The 22,112-nt window shown below is 42.2% G+C and overlaps 4 protein-coding genes across 4 annotated transcripts in view; all 4 read left to right on the forward strand.

The window, feature by feature from the left end:
• The window catches only part of LOC129093518 (myeloid-associated differentiation marker homolog), a 4,714-nt gene extending 684 nt beyond the window's left edge, over positions 1 to 4,030 (forward strand). Inside the window, exon 2 of the mRNA XM_054601560.1 lies at positions 2,310 to 4,030. Within this exon, the coding sequence (XP_054457535.1) occupies positions 2,435 to 3,289 (855 nt within the window). The 5' untranslated portion in view covers positions 2,310 to 2,434 and the 3' untranslated portion in view covers positions 3,290 to 4,030. The remainder of the gene's footprint in view (positions 1 to 2,309) is intronic.
• A 1,183-nt stretch (positions 4,031 to 5,213) lies between these two features.
• On the forward strand, positions 5,214 to 7,823 carry LOC129093063 (GTPase IMAP family member 7-like). The gene is made up of 2 exons (XM_054600958.1): positions 5,214 to 5,280; positions 6,044 to 7,823. Coding segments are annotated over exons 1-2 (807 nt in total). The 5' UTR covers positions 5,214 to 5,279; the 3' UTR covers positions 6,850 to 7,823.
• A 5,362-nt stretch (positions 7,824 to 13,185) lies between these two features.
• Positions 13,186 to 16,574, forward strand: LOC129093871 (GTPase IMAP family member 7-like). Its single transcript, XM_054601993.1, has 2 exons — positions 13,186 to 13,300; positions 15,718 to 16,574. The coding sequence occupies exons 1-2, from the start codon at positions 13,294 to 13,296 to the stop codon at positions 16,572 to 16,574; spliced, it is 864 nt and encodes a 287-aa protein (XP_054457968.1). The 5' UTR covers positions 13,186 to 13,293.
• Positions 16,575 to 18,019: 1,445 nt separating this feature from the next.
• On the forward strand, positions 18,020 to 21,620 carry LOC129093872 (GTPase IMAP family member 7-like). The gene is made up of 3 exons (XM_054601995.1): positions 18,020 to 18,101; positions 19,780 to 20,739; positions 21,562 to 21,620. Coding segments are annotated over exons 1-3 (1,020 nt in total). The 5' UTR covers positions 18,020 to 18,100.
• The last annotated feature ends 492 nt before the right edge of the window (positions 21,621 to 22,112 follow it).

The raw sequence follows: 22,112 nt of genomic DNA on the forward strand, positions 1-22,112 counted from the left end.
CACAACCACATCTTTCTGAGAATGATGCAGCAGGTTTGGTTTGGTGTTCTCATTTAGCTCAGTAATTAACCAACCATCTCTGTCAGTAACCTGAGTTTACAAGCATGACCGGTATATGATTAAACTCTCAGATTTGACCAGAATATAAGGGATTAAAGCTTGTAATAAAGACATAGTTTAAAAAAAAAAAAACTTGAAATCAGATGCATTTTTTTTACTGTAATAACAGGCTTTTTATTCCTAAAGTGATTAAGTGCTCATTGGGTTTGCCAGTTTGTCTTCCTGCAGACGTGCCATTAGCTCGTCAGAGCAGCTTCCTGTCTGTGCTTCTCATAACACAGAACAGGAAGCTAATCATCAGAGGAGTTGATGTCTAAAAGACAAATTGGTTTTGTAATCTCCAGGCTTAGCATTAGCAGAATGAGGGAGCATGTCCGTCTCCTTGAACCTGTAGAGCAGCAGTCATGCTCTTTCCTAGATGAAGTTAAACGTGCATCTACGTATATGAAACACCAAACCATTGTCAGTTTGTCAGATATCCAATGCATCCATGCTGCACGTTTGCAACAAATGCTGGCAGATGCATGCAGCCCTGTGACAAAAGGGTACGCTGCCTCGCTTCAATATATTATGTGAAAGCAAACATAAGTGGTACCACCTGTAGGAAAAGAGTTCAGTGCATTAAACTTGGAAATGGAAAGAGGATCCCTCTCCTGTTGCTCTTCAAAGGTTTATCCACCTTTCTTTAACATGCAAGGTTATGTTTGTGTTTAGTTTTCACTTATCTAATAAGCGTCTGGGAATTTGGCAAGAGAGCGGATTCAATTTTTAATGTGGGGGCAAATGATAAAAAATGGGTTTCTTTTACCGGAACAAAGCATGTTCCCGTCTCGAGGACAGATAAACAGTAGACACTGTTGTGCACGGTTATGGAGATTTATTCTCATGCTGCTCGCTCTCACTTAAAGTGGCCCTATTATGCTTTTCCACTTTTCCCCTCTCCTTTAGTGTGTTATATATATTTTTGTACATAAAAGGTCCGTAGAGTGTAAAACCTGAAGTCCAAGCCTAAAAGGAGTTACCCTCCCCTCAGAAGCTCCTGAGCTCCTGAAACGGCTCCATTGAATTCTCTCCTTCACTTCTGTAACTTTATGAGGTCACAATGTTACGGAAGTGGCGTAAAACCCTTCTGGCTAGTCTGGCCCTCAAACAACAAAAGAGAGAGACGGAGCTGAAACTCTGGAGGTAGAGTTTTTTGAAATGTGAAACATTGACCAATCACAACAGAGCGGGCTAGCTGACCAATCAGAGCAGACTTTGCATTCTGGAGGGAGGAGCAAGCGCTACAAGAGCATTTCAGAGAGAGGGTGAGAAGAGGTGCTGCAGGGCAGCCAGGATGAGAAACACAAGGAGGATTATGAGCATTAAACTTGTTGTAACTGTAACTTGAGATAAAAATATGCACCCGGAAAACAGCATAAGAGGGCCTGTTTAAAACAACCTGATGCAGTTTTTTTAATAATCTGCTTTGTATTTATTACAGGAGATAAACATCGTGCTCTTCAGTGTGTACTTTATGAAATAGCAGGCTGGTCGTCACTAGCAACAAGAAGAGAACTTCATTCCATCGTTTTTATTTGTACATGAGCAGATCTCAGGCCTGTTTAACTCTTATTAAACAGTGGTTGTGGTCAAGGGTGAAGGGGGTCATATGTTGTACAGATTGTAAAGCTCTGAGTCAAAACCCTTAACTTAAAAAAAAAAAACATCAACAGTTTTGACACTGGAGGGCACCAATGTCTAATGGTTTTGAACATCCTGCAGTTAGAAATGTACACCTCCTACTTCCCTTTCAGACCGAGGGACTTTCCAGCTCCTTGACGTTTGAGCAGAAAAGCTTCCGCTTCCTGTAAAACCTCACTGCACAGGTCACAGCTTGAACACGTTCCTCACACATTCCTCAGTCTTTTCTCAACATAAGTTTGAGCCTAGACGGTCGGAGACGAGCAAATCAGTCATGATCAAATCAGCATCGTCGGCGTATCAGTTTCTCACCATTTGTAGTTGCAGTTTTGTTTGTCATTTCTTCAAAACATAACGTTTTAATAAGCTCATAGACCAAAAAGTTTGTTAATAACGTTTAGCAAAATATGTGATTAAAAAAAACAAAACGTAGCATTTCTTTATTATGGGATGTTTAGACTTGCATGCATCCTTTAGTAAGGGCTATAGCATTAGGGAGCAAAACAATTATATATAATAATATAATAATTTTATTGTGATTCTCTTCTTTTATTGACTTTCTGCAGAATATGTGACAAACACCAACAGAGCGTGTGACAAGCGGCGTACACAAGATCTGAAGACTCATCTTAACCCCTCTCTGGACCACAGAAGCCACATTCAACTCCTGAACTGACTGTGACATCCCACAATGCCCCTGATCGTGTTGCCCACCTCCCAGCTGCTATGGGTGCGCGTAGCCGCCCTGCTGTTCACCTGCGTGGCATTCAGCGTGGCATCACACGGAGCCTCGCTGATCCACGGCGGCATGGCCGACTGGTGCATCTTCTGCTGGGCGTTCAGCTTCGCCTGCACCCTGCTGGTCCTGCTGGTGGAGCTGTTCGGCCTCCAGGCCCGCACCCCGGTGTCCTGGACCAACTTCCCCATCACCATCGCCTGCTACGCCTCCCTCCTCTGCCTCTCCGCCTCGGTCATCTTCCCACTCTTTTTCCTCAAGGACCAGCCCTACTTGGGAGAGACGCGCGACTACCGCATCGCGGCCACCGTCTTCTCCTGCCTGGCTGCAGTGGCCTACATGGGGGAGGTGAGCCTGACCAAAGCGAGGCCGGGAGAGGTGGCTGGCTACATGGCTACGGCTCCCGGCCTGCTGAAGGTGTGCCAGACCTTTGTGGCCTGCATCATCTTCATCCTGGTCAGCGACCCAGTGTCGTACAACCAGCACGCGGCTCTCAAGTGGTGCATGGCGGTGTACTGCATCTGCTTCATCCTCTCCATGGCCGTGGTGGTGCTGTGCGTGGGCGAGTGCACCGGCTGCCTCCCCATCCCTTTCTCCAAGTTCCTGTCGGCCTACGGGCTCCTGGCGGTTATCATGTACTTGACGGCGACCATCATCTGGCCCGTGTTCCAGTTTGACAAACAGTACCACCGGTACAGCGGGCAACCGTCGTCAAAACTGATCGCGGCGGCGGTGCTCACCGCCCTCAACTTCCTGCTGTACCTCGCTGACCTGGCTTACACCGCAAGACTAGTGTTTGTCAGTGCCTGAGAGGAAAAGAGACGAAGGAGGGGAGACAAATTGGGTGTCGGAGAACGGAAATAAAGATGCTAAGAGGTTGAATGGCTTCGCAGGAAAGTGTAGCTTATGTTGAATTTCGGACAAAAAAAACCCAACACATGACTCGTCGTTTTTGGAGTCTAATTGTAGAATGCTTAAATTAGACTTCCTGTTGATACGAGGAACCAAAAATCCCCAACTCACTTACAGTGTATGTATGTATGTGTATATCTGCAATGACAGTGTTTTACCTCTAATGTGAACGGACCTGTGCTAAACACAAGTATAACGTGAACAATGTAAAAGGCGTCCGTTACTGCTGTTAAAATCCAGTCAACACACTGGAGCAGCAGAAGAAGAGTCTTGTTGTTTTTTGGGAGGGAGAATAAATGTAATTTACTGTATCTGAGACACACAGGCACCCATCTTCTTAACCTAAGATTTAAATTTGGTTTCATATTTATTCATAATGTTATCTACCTTAAGTAAAGACGTAAATATAAAACACCAAAGTGTGGTTTACATTTTGTATTACCTTTTTCATTTGCAAGTGCCTTCATCATTTCAAGTGTTGATTGTAAAAATAAATGTTTTTTACCTAAAAAGTTTTTTGTTAGTAAGGGTTTAAAAAAGTGCTTTGGCTCTCCTTTTGTCTCGATAAAGAATCAGTACTGTAGCATTTCAAAGAGTGTAATGTGAGCAAATAAAGTTTTCAAGCAAGTTTTTTTCAGCACGTGATGAAGTGTGCTTTGTGTTTTTTTTAATGCAGTGATTAAGACGGCAGTTGCAACATGCCTTTTGTTACTCCCTCAATCACTTCGTATTCAGTGAGGAAATGAAACGGGTCGCAAAATTGAGACGATGCGTGGAAAACAATCAGAAACATTTTCTCAGTCAGGTTTTGTCGGAGATTCGGGCAACTGTCAGTCTGCACTTTCCTCTTTAATGACATTGTAAACAAATAAGAGAGCAGACATTTTGAATCACAAGTGTTGGCCCTTTACACAACTAAAGCTAAAGTATGCCAAAGATTAGTAATTCAATTTTACCCAGTTTATCCAAAATGATCAAGAGAATGTTTCCTTCAATTACAGATAACACAACCTCTTGTTGTCAACGTGTGAAAGTTGGAGCTGTTCTTGGTTAATTTGTCTGTTAGTTTGTTTTTCTGAATATAAGGGAAGTCACTTTACATGCAGCAACAAAGAGACCCAATTACTTTTTCCATACAAAAATTGCTAAATTTGATTGGTGCAGTGGCACATGACATTGCCCTCTTCCGATGAAGCCCTGCCCAGGCTTATGTTAATGTAGAACCTCTCCACCAATCATAAATATGTTTAAAACATCCAGTACAGGTAACCAGATATGTGCCCTGATTGGATAATTACCCATAAGCTCCTAAAACCCCCTTCTTGCAAACCCAACTGTCCCCCAGGTCTGAGTAGGTGGACTAGTTGGAAAAAAGTCAGATATAAGTTATACCGTATATGTATTTGCAGCTTATTTTATTTTTTTGGTATTTCCTAATTTGTGTTGGGAAGCAATTTCCCTCATGATAAAAAGGTTCTATGTTTCGCTGTATTTCTGTATCCCATTGAAACATTCTTCACTGTTGCCTGTTACAGAGCAAAGCCAGAAATAATACATAATCGATGTAAAAAAAAAACAAAAAAACATTAATTGAAACGTGTAAAATGTTTTTGAGCAAATATATTTTTTACTCAGTAAAGTAAATTGCCCTCCCCCCACCACACACACACACACACACACACACACACACACACACACACACACACACACACACACACACACACACACACACACACACACACACACACACACACACACACACTTACAGTAAGTGAAAGTGAAACTTAAGTAAAAGCAGAGTCAGAGCAGAGGACAAAAGAGACAAGTAGGACGGTCGTCTGGTCGAAAACTTTTACTCTTCACTGATTTCTCTTCTAACAACATTAAAAGTAAGTTAAAGTTACTTCTTTCAGTTATTATAATTTGTTCACAACGCTCACTGTACATTACTCTTTGACATATTCTAAAAAGTTAGAAATTAATTATGGCATTCCTGGAGTACTCTTTTTTTTTTTTAAAACACTGTCTTGAAAGAAGAAGACTGTGTGCAGACATGACTGCTTCTGCTACCAAAACCTCAACAATCATATTAATGTCAAATTAAACTTCCCTGTATGATCTTGAGCACATGAAACAGAGTTCATTAACGGGTCTGTGTGTTTCTGAGAGGAGGAGACCTCTGCGTATAATTCGCCTCCTTAATATGAACACTGAGAGAATCATAACAGGGAGAAGTTGACTGCAATGAGAGCAATGGTGGTAAAAACAACAACTCCCATGATCCCACACTACGTTACAACGTCACCAAACTCCATCTGTTATTGTTTTATGAGAGAGCCCTAGCAACAGAAAGTTATATAAAGTGAGTTTAAAGAAGTAGAGGCCAAATACAGAGCAGTGTAACAAAACTAACATATGAGTTAATGTCTTACAATAAGATGTAAAAAAGTTATGCTGAATATAGTTCATCTCTATAAATGATAATAACAGAAAAATAACCAAAATAATTTAATATTATGCTTTAAGTCTTTAAGCTGATTTCGAAAAAATATATATATTTTTTTGTATTTGGGCTCATGTGTATTTTCTTATATATAAAAACAACCAAAAGACAGATGTACAGTATTATTGATGGACATTATTCTCTTTCAGTGTCAAACAGAAGGAGAATTGTCATCCTGGGAAAAACTGGAAGTGGGAAAAGCAGCCTGGCTAACACCATATTTGGAGATGAACTGTTCAAGATTGGCCACACTGCCAACTCTGAAACTAGTAAATGTGGAGCCATAACAAAATCTGTCAATGGAAGAAACATCACTTTGATCGACACTCCTGGTTTCTTCGACACAGATCGATCTGAGGAGGAGCTGAAGTCTGGAATAGTGAGGTGTATCACAGAGTGCGCTCCTGGGCCTCATGTTTTTCTCATTGTGCTTAAAGTGGAGAGATTCACAGAGCAGGAGCAGGCTGTCATCGCTAAAATAAACCAATACTTTTCTGAAGAAGTTCTCAAGTTTGCGACAGTTCTCTTCACTCATGGTGACCAGCTCGAGGAAGGACAGACCATTGAGGACTTTGTCCGTGGTAATGAACTTCTGAGTGATCTGGTGAAGAAGTGCGGAGGCCGCTGCCATGTCGTTGATAATAAATACTGGAAGAACAACCAGCAGGATGAATACAGGAACAACCAGTTCCAAGTGAAGGAGCTGCTCAAAACAATGGAAAAGATAACTGAGGCAAACGGAGGAAGCTACTACACCAATGAGACGCTACAAGCAGTGGAGGAAAAAATAAAACAGGGGGAGGTGCTCATTAGAAAGTCACCAGGAAATATGTCAGAGGAAGAGATCAGAGAGAAGGCTAAAGACGGAGCATATGATTGGCTTTTCGGACTGGCAGGTTTCACAACAACTATATTGTTAGGATGTTTATTTGGTTTTGTTTTGCTCAAAAGGTGACAAGATAAAATGCAGCTGAGGAAGCAGACACACCAGGGGAAGCAGCAAAGAAGGCAGTAAAGGCTGTCATGAATGAACACTATCTGTCTTAAATGCACATTATAATACAGCCAAAGATGAAACAGAATCAAAACCATAAATTCACCACACTTAACCATTGAGCTGATCGTGTTCATTCATATGTAATATGTAATAGGTTGAATGTCTTGCCTGAGCTTCAAACTTTAAACTCAAAAGCTTTTTCTTTTTTATTAATTAACCGTACATACCTACTTACACTTACCTGTACTTAAGATTTTATAAAGTACATAAATGTCTGATCCATAATGTTTATACTTCATGATCCTTACCTATAACATGTTTTGGCTTTTTATGCAATTTGGATTTGCTCTTGATGTATTTTTGTATTTACTATTTTGTGTTGCACAGCAATTTGCCACGTGATGAAAAAAGTTATATACTGTAGTGACCACTCACTAGCAGGACAATATTAGTTAGAATTCACAGCGAGCTAGCCTTGTTGACGTTATATTTACTTGTTAGGTTTATTCAACTACATTACCCATGACCGTTAGCGGGTTGATGAGTTAATGATGCGGGACGGGGGAGCGCTTGTTTTTGTTGTCAGCGCGAATGCAGAGTTTGTAATAAAGCCGACGGTTATTTTACAGGTCAAATGGGATAATACTGTTTCTGATCCTTTTCATGTGGCGAATGGGGTCCGTCAAGGAGGAATATTATCCCCTATTCTTTTTAATGTATATATTGATGACCTTTCAAGACAGCTAAATGAATGTACAACAGGATGTATTGTGGGTGATCAAGTTGTGAATCATCTCATGTATGCTGATGACCTGGTTTTACTTTGTCCATATTCTGCTGGGTTACAAGAGCTGTTGAGGATATGTACACAATATGGAAGAGAATTTGACATCAACTATAATTCCAAAAAGAGTAAGGTTGTTGTGGTGAGATCTAGAGAGGACAAAAATCCTCTTTTCCTGCTTTCCACCTCGCAGATGGCCTCTTAGAAATATGCAGGGAATTAAAATATCTAGGACATGTCTTCTCAGATGATCTCATGGATGACGGTGACATTCGAAGTCAATGGTGTAAAATATATGCACAGGCCAACGTGATGTTGAGGAAATTTTCCATGTGTTCCACAGATGTTAAGTGTGCTTTGTTTAGGGCTTATGTCACGCCGCTGTATACAGCTCATCTCTGGTCTTCTTACAGAGTGAGAAGTATGCAGAGGCTTAAAGTGGCATATAATGATGCCATGAGGTTGTTGCTCCGTGTTCCTAGGTGGCACAGTGCTAGCCAGCATTTGTGTCCTCTAATGTACCTACATGTCAGGCACTGTTACGAAAGTTAATGTTCAATTTCATGTGTCGATTGGATTTATCAGAAAATAGCATCATTATAGCCTTAACCAACCCTATGATGGGCTATCGGTTCACATCCAGGCTTCGAAAGCATTGGCATGATAGCTTGCACCTATTTTACAGTATTTTTGAGTATGTATTTTAATGTGTCATATGTGTGTGTGTATGTTGGATGTGAGTGGACCATCTGAGTCCATAATAAAGATTTATTTTTTACTCCGTCCACAAAAAGCCTTTCTCAGCCCTTTTGTTTCCCACACTCCTACATTGGTGACCCCGATTTTCTCTGGACGTTTCCAGAGTTGACTGAACATGGCAACGAACGCAGTTTCTCTCAAGTTGCCCGAGTTTTGGGAACAGAATGCAAACGCTTGGTTTGCTCAGGCGGAGGCGCAGTTCGCCCTCAAGGAGATTACCGCAGACACCACCAAATACTACTATGTAGTGGCGGCTCTTACCAGCTCAACTGCGGGGAGGGTGGTGAGTCTGATTGAAAATCCACCAGCAGACAACAGGTATGCCACCTTAAAAGCACACCTGAAAGAGACGTTTGGACTGTCCGAATCTGAGCGTGCTCGCCAGCTCCTTTCCCGCCCTGGGCTCGGTGACTCGAAGCCCTCTGAACTGATGGACCATATGTTGGCTCTGCTTGGTGACCACCAGCCATGTTTCCTGTTTAAGGAACTTTTCCTGCAACAGCTCCCAGACCAGGTTCGTTTGGCCGTGACCAATTCTGTCCAGACTGAGTTTCGCCAGTTGGCCAGGGAGGCGGATACATTTTTCTCGGCCGGAAAAAAGTGTTTTGCAGCGACGCCCGCCACCGCCCCCAACGCCGCCACTGCTGAGTGTGTGCCGCAACCTTTCTCCGTCTCCGCCACCGCTGTGGCCCGCCATGCGAAGCCATCAGGGTTGTGTTTTTATCACGCTAGGTACGGTAACAAAGCCAAAAAGTGCCTGCCACCATGCAACTTCAGTGCATCGGGAAACGCACTGGCCGCCACTCGCTAGCAGCCGTGAGTGTCGGCCATCCTGCAGGCTTGCTTTACGTTCCTGTGCGACACGGGTGCCCAGGTGAGCGTGCTGCCTGCATCGGCTATGGACGTCTGTCGGGCGAAACAGGGCCCCGCCCTCGAGGCTGCCAATGGCAGCGCTATCCCCACTTTCGGCACGCGTACCGTGCCGTTGTGTTTTGCTGACCAGCGTTTCACCTGGGATTTTGTTTTGGCCAAGGTGTCCACTCCCCTCCTAGGCGCTGACTTCCTCTGTGCCAACAGTCTCCTGGTGGATGTGGGAAACCGTCGGCTCATCAACGCTGAGACGTTCGGCTCCTTGTCATGTGAGCGCAGTGATGCGGCCGCGATGAAGCTGTCCAGCGCCGTCTCACCGGCTGATGTTTTCTCCCCCCTCCTGTTGGAGTTCTCGGACATCACGACACCTACCTTCTCGTCCGCGGCCACCAAACACGGCGTAGTGCATCATATCTCCACTGAGGGCCCGCCTGTGCATGCCAGGGCCCGTCGCCTCGACCCTCACAAACTCGCCATCGCGAAAGATGAGTTCGCCTCCATGGAGAAGCTCGGCATCATCCGTCGTTCCGACAGTCCTTGGGCCTCGCCTCTCCATCTCGTTCCCAAGTCCAATGGCGGCTGGCGTCCGTGCGGCGACTACCGGCGCCTTAATGGTGCCACTACGCCTGACCGCTACCCTGTTCCGCACATCCAGGATTTTTCAGCCCACCTGGCTGGAGCATCTATTTTTTCAAAAGTGGATCTGGTGCGGGGCTACCACCAGGTGCCGGTTAGTCCGCAAGACATCTCCAAGACGGCGGTTATAACTCCATTCGGGCTTTTTGAGTTTTTACGGATGCCGTTCGGCCTCAAGAATGCTGCACAGACCTTCCAGCGTCTGATGGACGTCGTGCTGCGTGACTTATCTTTTGTGTTTGTTTACTTGGACGACATCCTGGTAGCCAGCACATCCAAGGCAGAGCACCTATCGCACCTCCGTCTCCTCTTCGGTCGCCTCCACGAGCATGGCTTGATCATCAATCCAGCAAAGTGCCGGTTTGGGCTGCCTTCCATGGACTTCCTTGGCCACCACATCACTGCTGCTGGGGCGATCCCACTGCCGTCAAAGGTGGAGGCTGTGCAGCAGCTCCCACGCCCTATCACTGTCAAGGCTCTGCAGGAGTTCCTGGGGATGGTGAATTTTTACCATCGCTTCATCCCCCAGGCTGCTCACCTGATGCGCCCCCTGTACGAGGCTCTCAAGACAAAGACCCCCAAGCACGCCATCGCCTGGTCCGACGACATGTTGAAGGCGTTCTCGGATACTAAGGAGGCCCTCGCGGGCGCAACTATGCTGACTCACCCCGTGCCTGAAGCTTCCGTGGCATTGACGACTGATGCCTCGGACTATGCCGTCGGTGGTGTTTTTGAGCAGCTGGTCAAGGGGATCTGGCAACCCCTGGCGTTTTTCAGCCGACAGCTCCGGCCCAGTGAGCAAAAGTACAGCACCTTTGACCGTGAGCTCCTCGCCCTGTACTTAGCGGTCAGGCATTTCCGTTTCCTGCTGGAAGCTCGCCCGTTCACTGTTTTGTGGACCACAAGCCGTTGATTTTCGCCATGGCTAAGGTGTCGGAACCGTGGTCTGCCAGGCAGCAGCGTCATCTGGCTTTCATTTCGGAGTTCACCACGGACATCCGGCATGTGGCGGGGAAGGACAACCCCGTGGCTGACTGCCTCTCTCGTGCCGCCGTCGGAGCTGTCCACCTCGGCATCGATTACGCCCGTATGGCTGCAGATCAAGCCTCGGACCCTGACATCCAGGCATACAGGACGGCGGTTTCTGGCCTCCGGTTGGCGGACGTCCCCTTCGATGACAGCGGCACAACGCTGCTTTGTGATGTTTCTATGGCACAGCCGCGCCCAGTGGTTCCGCAGGCGTGGAAAAGGCAGGTTTTCGATGCCGTACATGGTTTATCGCACCCGGGCAGGAAGCCGTCGCAACGTCTGATGGCGGCGAAGTTCGTCTGGCGTGGTATGAAGACGGACGTAGGGGGTTGGGTGAGGACCTGCGTAGCATGCCAACGTGCCAAGGTCCATCATCACATTAAGGCCCCGTTGGAGCAGTTCACAGTGCCGGAAAGGCGTTTCGACCACGTGAACGTGGACCTGGTTGGGCCCCTTCCCCCCTCCAGGGGGTACACTCACCTCCTGACGATGGTGGACAGGACAACCCGTTGGCCAGAGGCTGTCCCACTGTCCGCGACTACTACAGCTGATGTAGCTCGTGCCTTCATCGGCACCTGGGTAGCCCGGTTCGGAGTCCCCTCTGACCTTTCCTCTGATCGGGGGGCCCAGTTCACTTCCGAGCTTTGGACTTCCATTACCCAGCAGTTAGGGGTCTCCCTCCACCACACTACGGCTTATCATCCGCAAGCCAATGGCCTCTGTGAACGTTTTCACCGGTCTATGAAGGCTGCCCTCAAGGCTGGTCTCCGGGACGACGGCTGGGTCGACAGACTCCCTTGGGTGATGCTGGGACTCCGTACTGCACCAAAAGAGGACCTTCTCTCGTCCTCTGCTGAGCTAGTTTATGGCCAGCCCCTCCGGGTCCCGGGGGATTTCCTTCCCTGCGCTACGGTCCCCTGGTCAGCACCGGAACAGCGAAGTGCTCTACTGGACAGGGCCAGGTCTTTTCGGCCGATCCCTACTTCACACCATGGCGTCCCCCGGGTGCGTGTCCCGCCTGATCTGCAGGCGGCGGAGTATGTGTTTATCCGACACGACGCCCATCGGGGCCCACTGCGGCCGCCCTATGATGGTCCGTACCGGGTTGTGGAGGCTGGCGACAAAAACTTTGTCGTTGATGTGGGTGGTGGTAGTGAACGCATCTCGGTGGACCGCCTCAAACCAGCCCATCTGGACTTGGACCGCCCTGTTGTGGTGGCCCAGCCGCCTCGCCGTGGTCGCCCCCCTCTTGGGACGTCCCCGATGTCAAGCCTGGCTCCTGCGGGCCCCCGCCTTGCCGTCCGGTGCCTGCTCGTCGCCTGCCTGCCTGTTTCCCCTGCCTCGGCCCCCTGTGCCTGCTTGGGAGCCCCGGAATCGTTTTGGGCGGGTCATTAGGGTCCCTGATCGTTTTTCGGGCTAGTTCTTGTGAACTCTGGGGGACGTGTGTAGTGACCACTCACTAGCAGGACAATATTGGTTAGAATTCACAGCGAGCTAGCCTTGTTGACGTTATATTTACTTGTTAGGTTTATTCAACTACATTACCCATGACCGTTAGCGGGTTGATGAGTTAATGATGCGGGACGGGGGGAGCGCTTGTTTTTGTTGTCAGCGCGAATGCAGAGTTTGTAAATAAAGCCGACGGTTATTTACTCCGTCCACAAAAAGCCTTTCTCAGCCCTTTTGTTTCCCACATATATATATATATATATATATATATATATATATTCAATCACTAAGATTAATAGTAAGTAATAGGTTGTACTTATTGTTTCAGTTTCAAAGTTAATCACTTATTCCTGCTTCACCAGTTTACCACAGAGTGCCTGTTTGATGTTAGTGCATGTAACCTCAAAGATAAAACATTTTTGAGAGCATGAATAAAATCTTAAAAGATGATCATAGACCATGCACCTATACCATGTTTTGGCTTTGTATGACATTTTGTATTTGCTCCACATGTTTTTGTTTCTTGTATTTACTCTTGCTCACTGTCTCCTGTTACAGAAATAACCAATGATCACAAACAAATGTTAACAAGCAATAAAACCTATGAAAAATGTTATTTGAGCAAATAAAGTTTTTATTCAGTAAAGTAAACTACTCTCCTCCTCCGACCACACCCACCCACACACACACACACACACACACACACACACACACACACACACACACACACACACACACACACACACACACTTACAGGAAGTGAAAGTGAAACTTAAGTAAAAGCAGACTCGGAGCAGAGGAGAAAAGAGACACGTAGGACGGTCGTCTGGTTGATCTGAAAACTTTTACTCTCCACTGATTTCTCCTCTAACATCATGAGCAGTAAGTTAAAGTTACTTCTTTCAGTTATTACAACGTGTTAACACTGCTCACTGTACATTACTCTATGACCTATATCACGACATGTTCTCTCTTCTGCAGCCATTAGTGGTAGACCGTAGTTATGACTCGCTTGTGTCGCAGTACACTGATGCCTGTATATTTTACTTTAATTCAAACAAGTCAATGTGTTTTGATGATATCATCAGCTACCAGACAGGGAGAAAGAAACGTAGCAAGAGAACAAAGAAAAGAGTCAAAGAGGAGACGACTGCTGGGGCTGAGTCTCTTTTTTTTTTTTTTTTTCACATTTTTTTTTTGTCACATTTTTTTTTGTCACATTTTTATTCCTGTTCTATCTTTATTTTGTTTTTATAGTATGTGTATTTATTGTCTGTGTAGTTGTATAGTATGTGTATTTATTGTCTGTGTAGTTGTATAGTATGTGTATTTATTGTCTGTGTCTGTGTAGTTGATCTGCTGCAACACTTGATCAATAAAGGAATATAATAATATAATAATAATTTCCCCAAGAACCCCCGTTGTTGTTAGGACAGGTCAGCTGCCGTAAATGGATTTTATTATTGTAATTGGGTCACCTGAAGCCACCCCATTCTCTGTAAAAATCCTCAGAGCAACCACGTTGTACTTTTTTTTTTTCTGGTTTCTCATTTGTTTGATTTATGAATGATTTCGCTAGTTTTGAAATAAAAATGAACAAAATACACTCTTTTACAAATAATTACTTTGACAGTCATTTAAAACAATCGGCTATGCTAATATAAATAAATCTGCTTTATTATTGTTTTATGTATAAAAGTATATAGGAAAAGGTTTTAAAATAAAAATGTGGAAAAAGTTACTTTATTTTTAAGCATTATTAAGTTTTCGTGGCATCTTAGCATCAGCAGACATAGTTTAGTTTTTATGCCTATATGTTAAAATATTAATTCCCAAAATCCAAGTCTGAAAATATCTTCACTCTTCCTTCTGCCAGTCTAAGTAATGTAACATAGTGGTGGTAAAACAGTACAACATGATATGGTAAAAAAATATACATATATATAAAAAAAAATGAATACAGGCTACTACATTATAAATGATTGTAATTTAAGTGTTATGTATTGCAAAGTAAAATGTATTAATAGTTTTAAATTCAGTAGTTGAAATAAATAATAATAAATAGTATATATTGTATAAATAGCAGTATAATATAATACAATTGAATTATAATAATAAAAGCATACGTAGGCCGATAAATACAAATACAATATATGATGCTGTGTTTACAGTATTGTGCAATTAGGCTATTTTCATATTATCTCTAAATACTTTCAACTTCAAATTAAATTACTTTTGTATAGTTTCTATTGTTATTTTTGTATTTTATAAGCTAATTCCTGTCGTGATAACAAACTGTGTTCTCAGGAAATGTGGCCAGGAGCGCGTCATTTTCAAAACTCACAACTCTACAACTATGTTGAAATATATTTCAGTTACAGTTATATTATATTTTAGTTGAAAATTTCACTTTGATAAAATAAACTCTGATAGATGGTACTTTCAACCTTATTATCAAGAGTTAACCAAACAGGATTTTTGGCCTACAATGTCATGTAAAATAATATTTTTTGTTGTTGTGTCATTAAAAAAAGATATGACAGAAGTTAATTCTCAGAAAAATTTAGTTAAGATTTTCAAAATGTGGAGCTGTCAGGTAGCTTTATCTAACACAATCTCTAAAATTAATTTATTGTGATTTTTTGACATGTGATTTTTAAAGGAGCTTCTCCCTGTTTTCATGACATAGCAGTGCAGCTCATGCATTTTAGTGCATGTTAGTGCATGTGAGCGTGCCCCTCTGGTTAGCTCACTGACGGCGCTCTGCATGTTTCTCATCAGGTGGTTACAGCTGATAACGCCATCCCAACAGTCAGTCGAGTGTCTGCACTTTCGTCGTAGTTTGCACTGTTAGCTCTGTTAGCACCGTTAGCTGTGATCCATGTTAAGAGCCATTGAGAGGCAACTGAAATTATCCCTATATCGGATTTAATTAGTTTTAATTAGTGTTTATTTTCTTTACCTCAGCCTTATTTCACAACGTGTATTAATTATTGTAGCCTGATGAAATGAGAAAAACACAACTAAGAGGCGAGTTAACAACTTGGTACTTTCACACCTTACCCATTTGGTTCGGTTAAAATAACTCAGGTGTGGTTAAGTGTGTGACAGTGATCCAACAGAAATACGAAACACGCGTGTGTCCATGTGCTCCCGGATCAACAAGTTACCTTTCAGTCTGTATAACTGTAGTTTAACCCTCTTAGCTTGTTTGAAAAAGGTCAGCAAAATGTACTGATTTACTGATACAAGAGACAAATGTACTGATTTACTGATACAGAGTCCCTTTTCTCTTCTAGTGCCAAACACATTGAGGATTGTCCTACTGGGAAAAACAGGAGTTGGAAAGAGCAGCCTTGCTAACAACATATTTGGAGAGGCCATATTCAAAATAAACAATTTGAATGACTTGGAAAGGCACTGTACTACACCCGAAACCAAATATGCCAATGGAAGAAGCATCACTTTGATTGACACTCCTGGTTTCTTTGACCAAGGCAGGTCTGAGGAGAAGATGAAGCCTGAGATAGTGAGGTGCATCACAGAGTGCGCTCCTGGGCCTCATGCTTTTCTCATTGTGCTTAAAGTGGAGAAATTCACAGAGCACGAGAAGGCTGTCATCACACAGATGTGTGAAGATTTCTCTGAAAATGCTCTAAACTATGCTGTGATTGTCTTCACTCATGGTGACCAACTCCCAGAGGGAATGAAAATGGAGGAGTATGTCGAGGAAAGTAAGGGTCTGAGTGATCTGTTGAAGAAGTGTGGGGGCCGATGCCACGTCGTTGATAATAAATACTGGAAGAACAGCCAAGAGGACGACTACAGAAGTAACCAGTTCCAGGTGGCAGAGCTGCTCAACACCATAGACAAGATGGTGAGAGAAAACAATGGAGGATTCTACACTGATGAAAAGCTAAAAGAAGTGGAGAGAAAAATTCTGGAAGAGGAAGAGCTCATCAGACGATCATCAGGAAACATGTCACAGGAAGAGACCAGGAAGCAGGCTAAGAGCAACGTCTTCAAGAAGCAGGTGGATGATGCAGCTCCAAGAAGGATGAGAGTTTTAATGAAGTTTGCAGTCATAGCTGGATTATTTGCAATAGTCTCAGCTCTGTTGATCAATTCAAAATTTGTGAAGGTGTTAAAGAATTAACAGTGGTGGTAGAACAAGCTGGGGCAGCTTTAGGCAGCTGAATTGAACAATGAAGCAGAATCAAATCTAAAGCAGCTGATGTCTTAAGTAAGGTTGACGTTGGCATAAATTGTTGCAATCCTACAACTCTCATATCAAATTATTGTTATCATTCTGGTTTAGCTTGTCCCTTAAGGCCTCTTATGGAGGTCCTTGTGTCGGGGGTTTAAACTTTGTGCTGGTTCCTGTCAACTGAAAAGAGAACCACGGTGATTACTTTTCATAAATTACAGTGTAAATTTAAAGTTAATGGAGTAGCAAACAATATATAGAAAATGTATCTGTTTTACTGATGATATTAAATCTAAAAGATGTTGTTGGGTCATGGGCTCGCCATGACTTTGTGGTGTTTCAAAGGGGCAAGTCATCTTATTTTCGCAAGCAGTTAAGCTAAATCGTCTTCAGAAGTAAAACTCAATCTGTAAAAACTGTTGTAAAATGTATGCTGTAGCTCCGAAGCTTTTCAAAGTTTGTAAAAATAACATTGATTTCGTTTTAGAACACTGTTTATCTGTCTCTTGTGAGTCCACCAACTTTATGAAAGTGAAATAGTAACTCATGAGTGTATCCTTTGATGGTGATTATTTTGAAATGTTGTGTCAGTTTGCTATAAATGTATTAGGTAACAATTAAACAGCTGATTGATCGCATGTCTTTTCAGCTACTCTTTTTTCATATAACCATTCACCTATGCTGTTAAATTTAAGGCTGACTGTACTTGTACTTTCTTATTGTCAATAAATTCCATTAACCGACAATTCATTGATCTTAGTTTCATCTATGTATTTTGATCTTGGTATTATCTATAATAGTAATAATTATTTGTGTACTGGTCTTCACTACTGACAACTACACTTTTCCTCCTGTGATCTCCAAATCACAGGAGGAAAATGGTTGTGTCAAATAATTGAATTTGATTCCCAAAAACAGCAATCAACTGTAATGTTTACATTTAGTAGGCACCCATTCCACGGGCCGGGATGGTGCGGCCTAAGGGGTTGAATGTGGGTTTTCTTCTTCTTTGCAGTAAAAATTGTGTTTCCAATCATTATTAATGCATGAAAAGACCATTGCAACCAAAGAACACACAAATAATCCAAACAATTACCTTTACATGTTCGTGCAATACTTGTGTTCATTATTACAGCTTGTTATCTGAGAAAGATTGTCAGATTGTTTCACAGACATTTCAGTTTTATCAAGAGAAATCTGTGTCCGCTACATTAAGTTTTTACTGGATAAAGTAAACTACCCTCCCCCATCTCACACACACACACACACACACACACACACACACACACACACACACACACACACACACACACACACACACACACACACACACACACACACACACACACTTACAGTAAGTGAAAGTGAAACTTAAGTAAAAGCAGAGTCAGAGCAGAGGAGAAAAGAGACACGTAGGACGGTCGTCTAGTTGAAAACTTTTACTCTTCACTGATTTCTCTTCTAACAACATTAAAAGTAAGTTAAAGTTACTTCTTTCAGTTATTATAATTTGTTCACAACGCTCACTGTACATTACTCTTTGATATATTCTAGAATGTTATGAACTAATTATGGCATTCCTGGAGTACTCTGTGAAGATGTCTGTTGAATCTTTTTTTTTAAAACACCGTCTTGAAAGAAGAAGACTGTGTGCAGACATGACTGCTTCTGCTACCAAAACCTCAACAATCATATTAATGTCAAATTAAACTTCCCTGTATGATCTTGAGCACATGAAACAGAGTTCATTAACGGGTCTGTGTGTTTCTGAGAGGAGGAGACCTCTGCGTATAATTCGCCTCCTTAATATGAACACTGAGAGAATCATAACAGGGAGAAGTTGACTGCAATGAGAGCAATGGTGGTAAAAACAACAACTCCCATGATCCCACACTACGTTACAACGTCACCAAACTCCATCTGTTATTGTTTTATGAGAGAGCCCTAGCAACAGAAAGTTATATAAAGTGAGTTTAAAGAAGTAGAGGCCAAATACAGAGCAGTGTAACATCACTAACATATGAGTTAATGTCTTAAAATAAGATGTAAAAAAGTTATGTAAAAGTTATGCTGAAAACAGACAATTAATCAAAATAATTTAATATTATGGCTTTATGAAAAAGCTGTCTTTAGCTGATTTTGAAAAAAAAAAAAACCAGCAGTTATTGCAGGGCCTCTATAAATGATAATAACAGACAATTAATCAAAATAATTTAATATTATGACTTCATGAAAAGCTTTGCTCTCTGCAGTCTTTTAGCTGATTTTGAAAAAAAAGAACATTTTACAAACTAAGCTTGGGTTTTATTTATAATTTATTTGAATATTTAAATATTTGAGGAGATTCAATTAGTTTGATAAAATGTTTGACAACCCAAAGTGTAAAATAATAAACAACAGCTTTTTTTTTAAACAATCTTGCAGTAGAGAGGATTAAAACAAGGATGTTCTCTTTCTGCATATCCAGTTACTATAGCAACATCCTTTCAAGAATGAACAATAAAACAGAAAGTTTGAGAATAAATGCATGCTTTAGAATGAATTAAAAAAAACATCATGTTAGGGTTGTGTGCTCTCTTTAAGCAGGTGACTGTACTCTGTCAAAGATTGTTAAGGTTGTTTTCCTGAGTCGCATTATTTCAGTGAAACTTAACTTAATATCATATCACAAATTAAGAGGATCAATGTGATAGATTTGCATCAGGACCTCCAGTATTTGGACCAAGTAGCTTGTGAAAATGAGGAGCGCCAAATCTTGTAGGCAAAATATTTTATTTTAATGTGTCACATACACATTTATTGCCATAATACCCAATATAAAAGTACTAAGATCTGATCAGGGTGAAGAAAACCTCATCATCCATGTTTACAGAATGATCCTCTGTGTTATTCACCATGATAGATTAACGTATATTGCTAAACAGTGATTGGTACTTTTAGAAAACTTCATACTAAAATGTTCTTGATGCTCGTTGGCCTCTTTTAAAGTATTGACACCATTTTTCATTATCTTGTTATGCAGCTGTTTAATAAGTATCAAATGATTTCTTCCCAACATTTTTTTTTTGTATTTCAGCTCATGTTTATTTTCTTATATAGAAAAACAACCAAAAGACAAATGTACAGTATTATGATGGACATTATTCTCTTTCAGTGTCAAACAGAAGGAGAATTGTCATCCTGGGAAAAACTGGAAGTGGGAAAAGCAGCCTGGCTAACACCATATTTGGAGATGAATCATTCAAGATCGGCCGCACTGCCAACTCTGAAACTAGTAAATGTGGAGCCAAAACAAAACCTGTCAATGAAAGAAAGATCACTTTGATCGACACTCCTGGTTTCTTCGACACAAATCAATCTGAGGAGGAGCTGAAGTCTGGAATAGTGAGGTGTATCACAGAGTGCGCTCCTGGGCCTCATGCTTTTCTCATTGTGCTTAAAGTGGAGAGATTCACAGAGCATGAGCAGGCTGTCATCGCTAAAATAAACCAATACTTTTCTGAAGAAGTTTACAAGTATGCGACAGTTCTCTTTACTCATGGTGACCAGCTCGAGGAAGGACAGACCATTGAGGACTTTGTCCGTGGTAATGAGCTTCTGAGTGATCTGGTGAAGAAGTGCGGAGGCCGCTGCCACGTCGTTGATAATAAATACTGGAAGAACAACCAGCAGGATGAATACAGGAACAACCAGTTCCAAGTGAAGGAGCTGCTCAAAACAATGGATAAGATAACTGAGGCAAACAGAGGAAGCTACTACACCAATGAGATGCTACAAGTAGTGGAGGAAGAAATAAAACAGGAGGTGGAGCTCATTAGACAGTCACCAGGAAACATGTCAGAGGAAGAGATCAGAGAGAAGGCTAAAGACAGAGTATATGAGAGGCTTTTGATCAACCTGGCAGGTATCACAACAGGTGTATTGTTAGGGGCTGTTTTTGGTGTAGCAGTGATGGTCAAACTAGTTGTCTTAGTTTTAGCCAAAATTGCAAAAGGTGTATCAGCAGCAATAGCAGAAGCAGGGACAGGAACAGGAGCAGCAGCAGGAGCAGCAGCATTAGGAGCAGCAGGAGCAGGAGCAGGAGCAGGACCAGGAGCAGGAGCAGGAGCAGGAGCAGCAGGAGCAGCAGGAGCAGGAGCAGCAGCATTAGGAGCAGCAGGAGCAGGAACAGGAGCAGGAGCAGGAACAGGAGCAGCAGGAGCAGGAACAGGAGCAGCAGCAGGAATAAAAGCAGCAGCAGCAGCAGGAGCAAAGACTGCAATCGCTCTTACAGCGGTATCTGGCGTAGTGGGAGCAGTGTTAGGAGGTGGTGCAGGATATTGTGCAGCTGAGGGAGCAGACACAGTATCGGAAGCAGCAGAGAGGGCAGCAAAGATTGTTAAGGAAGGAAGCAAATCTATTGTGGATGGAGTGGAATCTATTTTGAGTTAAAAAAAACAGAGTTTAAACCTGTAATTAGCTTTGATTCTTCAAGAGTATGATTAAAACGTCATATCTCTGAATAAATTGCATGGAAATCTTGTTCTAAACAATATTTAACCACTGATATAGAAATGTTTATTCATAAATAATATGTAATAGATTGTACTTATTGTTTGAGTTTCAAAGTTAATCACTTATTTCTGCTTAACCAGCTCACCACAGAGTGTCTGTTTGATGTTAGTGCATGAAACCAAAAAGATTAAAAAAAAAATTCAGAGCATCAATCAACTCTTAAAAGTGGTTTAAATCAAACTATTGTAGACTGTTTGCTGTATTTCTGTCTCCTGTTGAAACATTCCACATCGTTTCCTGTTTCAGACATAACCAGAAAACCTATTTACACTAACCTGTACGTAATATTTTATATTTTACATCCATATTGTTTACATTTTATGATTTATGATTTTTTTTTGCTCCACATGTATTTACTATTGCTCACTGTCTCCTGTTACAGAAATAACCAGAATCTTTTTTCTGAAACATGTCAGAGATAGAGATCAGAGAGAAGGCTAAAGACAGAGTATATGAGAAGCTTTTAAAACGTGCAGGTTTCACAACTGGTGCATTGTTAGGGGCTGTTTTTGGTTTAGTACGTTTGTTCAAAAGGATGTGACAAGGTACATGCATATGAGGAAGCAGACAAACCAGGCAATCAGCAATTGATGCAGCAAAGGCTGTCATGAATGAACACTATCTGTCTTAAATGCACATTATAATACAGTCAAAGTTGAAACAGAATCAAAACCATAAATTCACCACACTTAACCATTGAGCTGATCGTGATCATTCATATGTAATATGTAATAGGTTGAATGTCTTGCCTGAGCTTCAAACTTTAAACTCAAAAGCTTTTTCTTTTTTATTAATTAACCGTACATACCTACTTACACTTACCTGTACTTCAGATTTTATAAAGTACATAAATGTCTGATCCATAATGTTTATACTTTATGATCCTTACCTATAACATGTTTTGGCTTTTTATGCAATTTGGATTTGCTCTTG

The sequence above is a fragment of the Anoplopoma fimbria genome, chromosome 7 (genome assembly GCF_027596085.1).
Source record: "Anoplopoma fimbria isolate UVic2021 breed Golden Eagle Sablefish chromosome 7, Afim_UVic_2022, whole genome shotgun sequence".
In the NCBI taxonomy this organism is placed as follows: Eukaryota; Metazoa; Chordata; class Actinopteri; order Perciformes; family Anoplopomatidae; genus Anoplopoma; species Anoplopoma fimbria.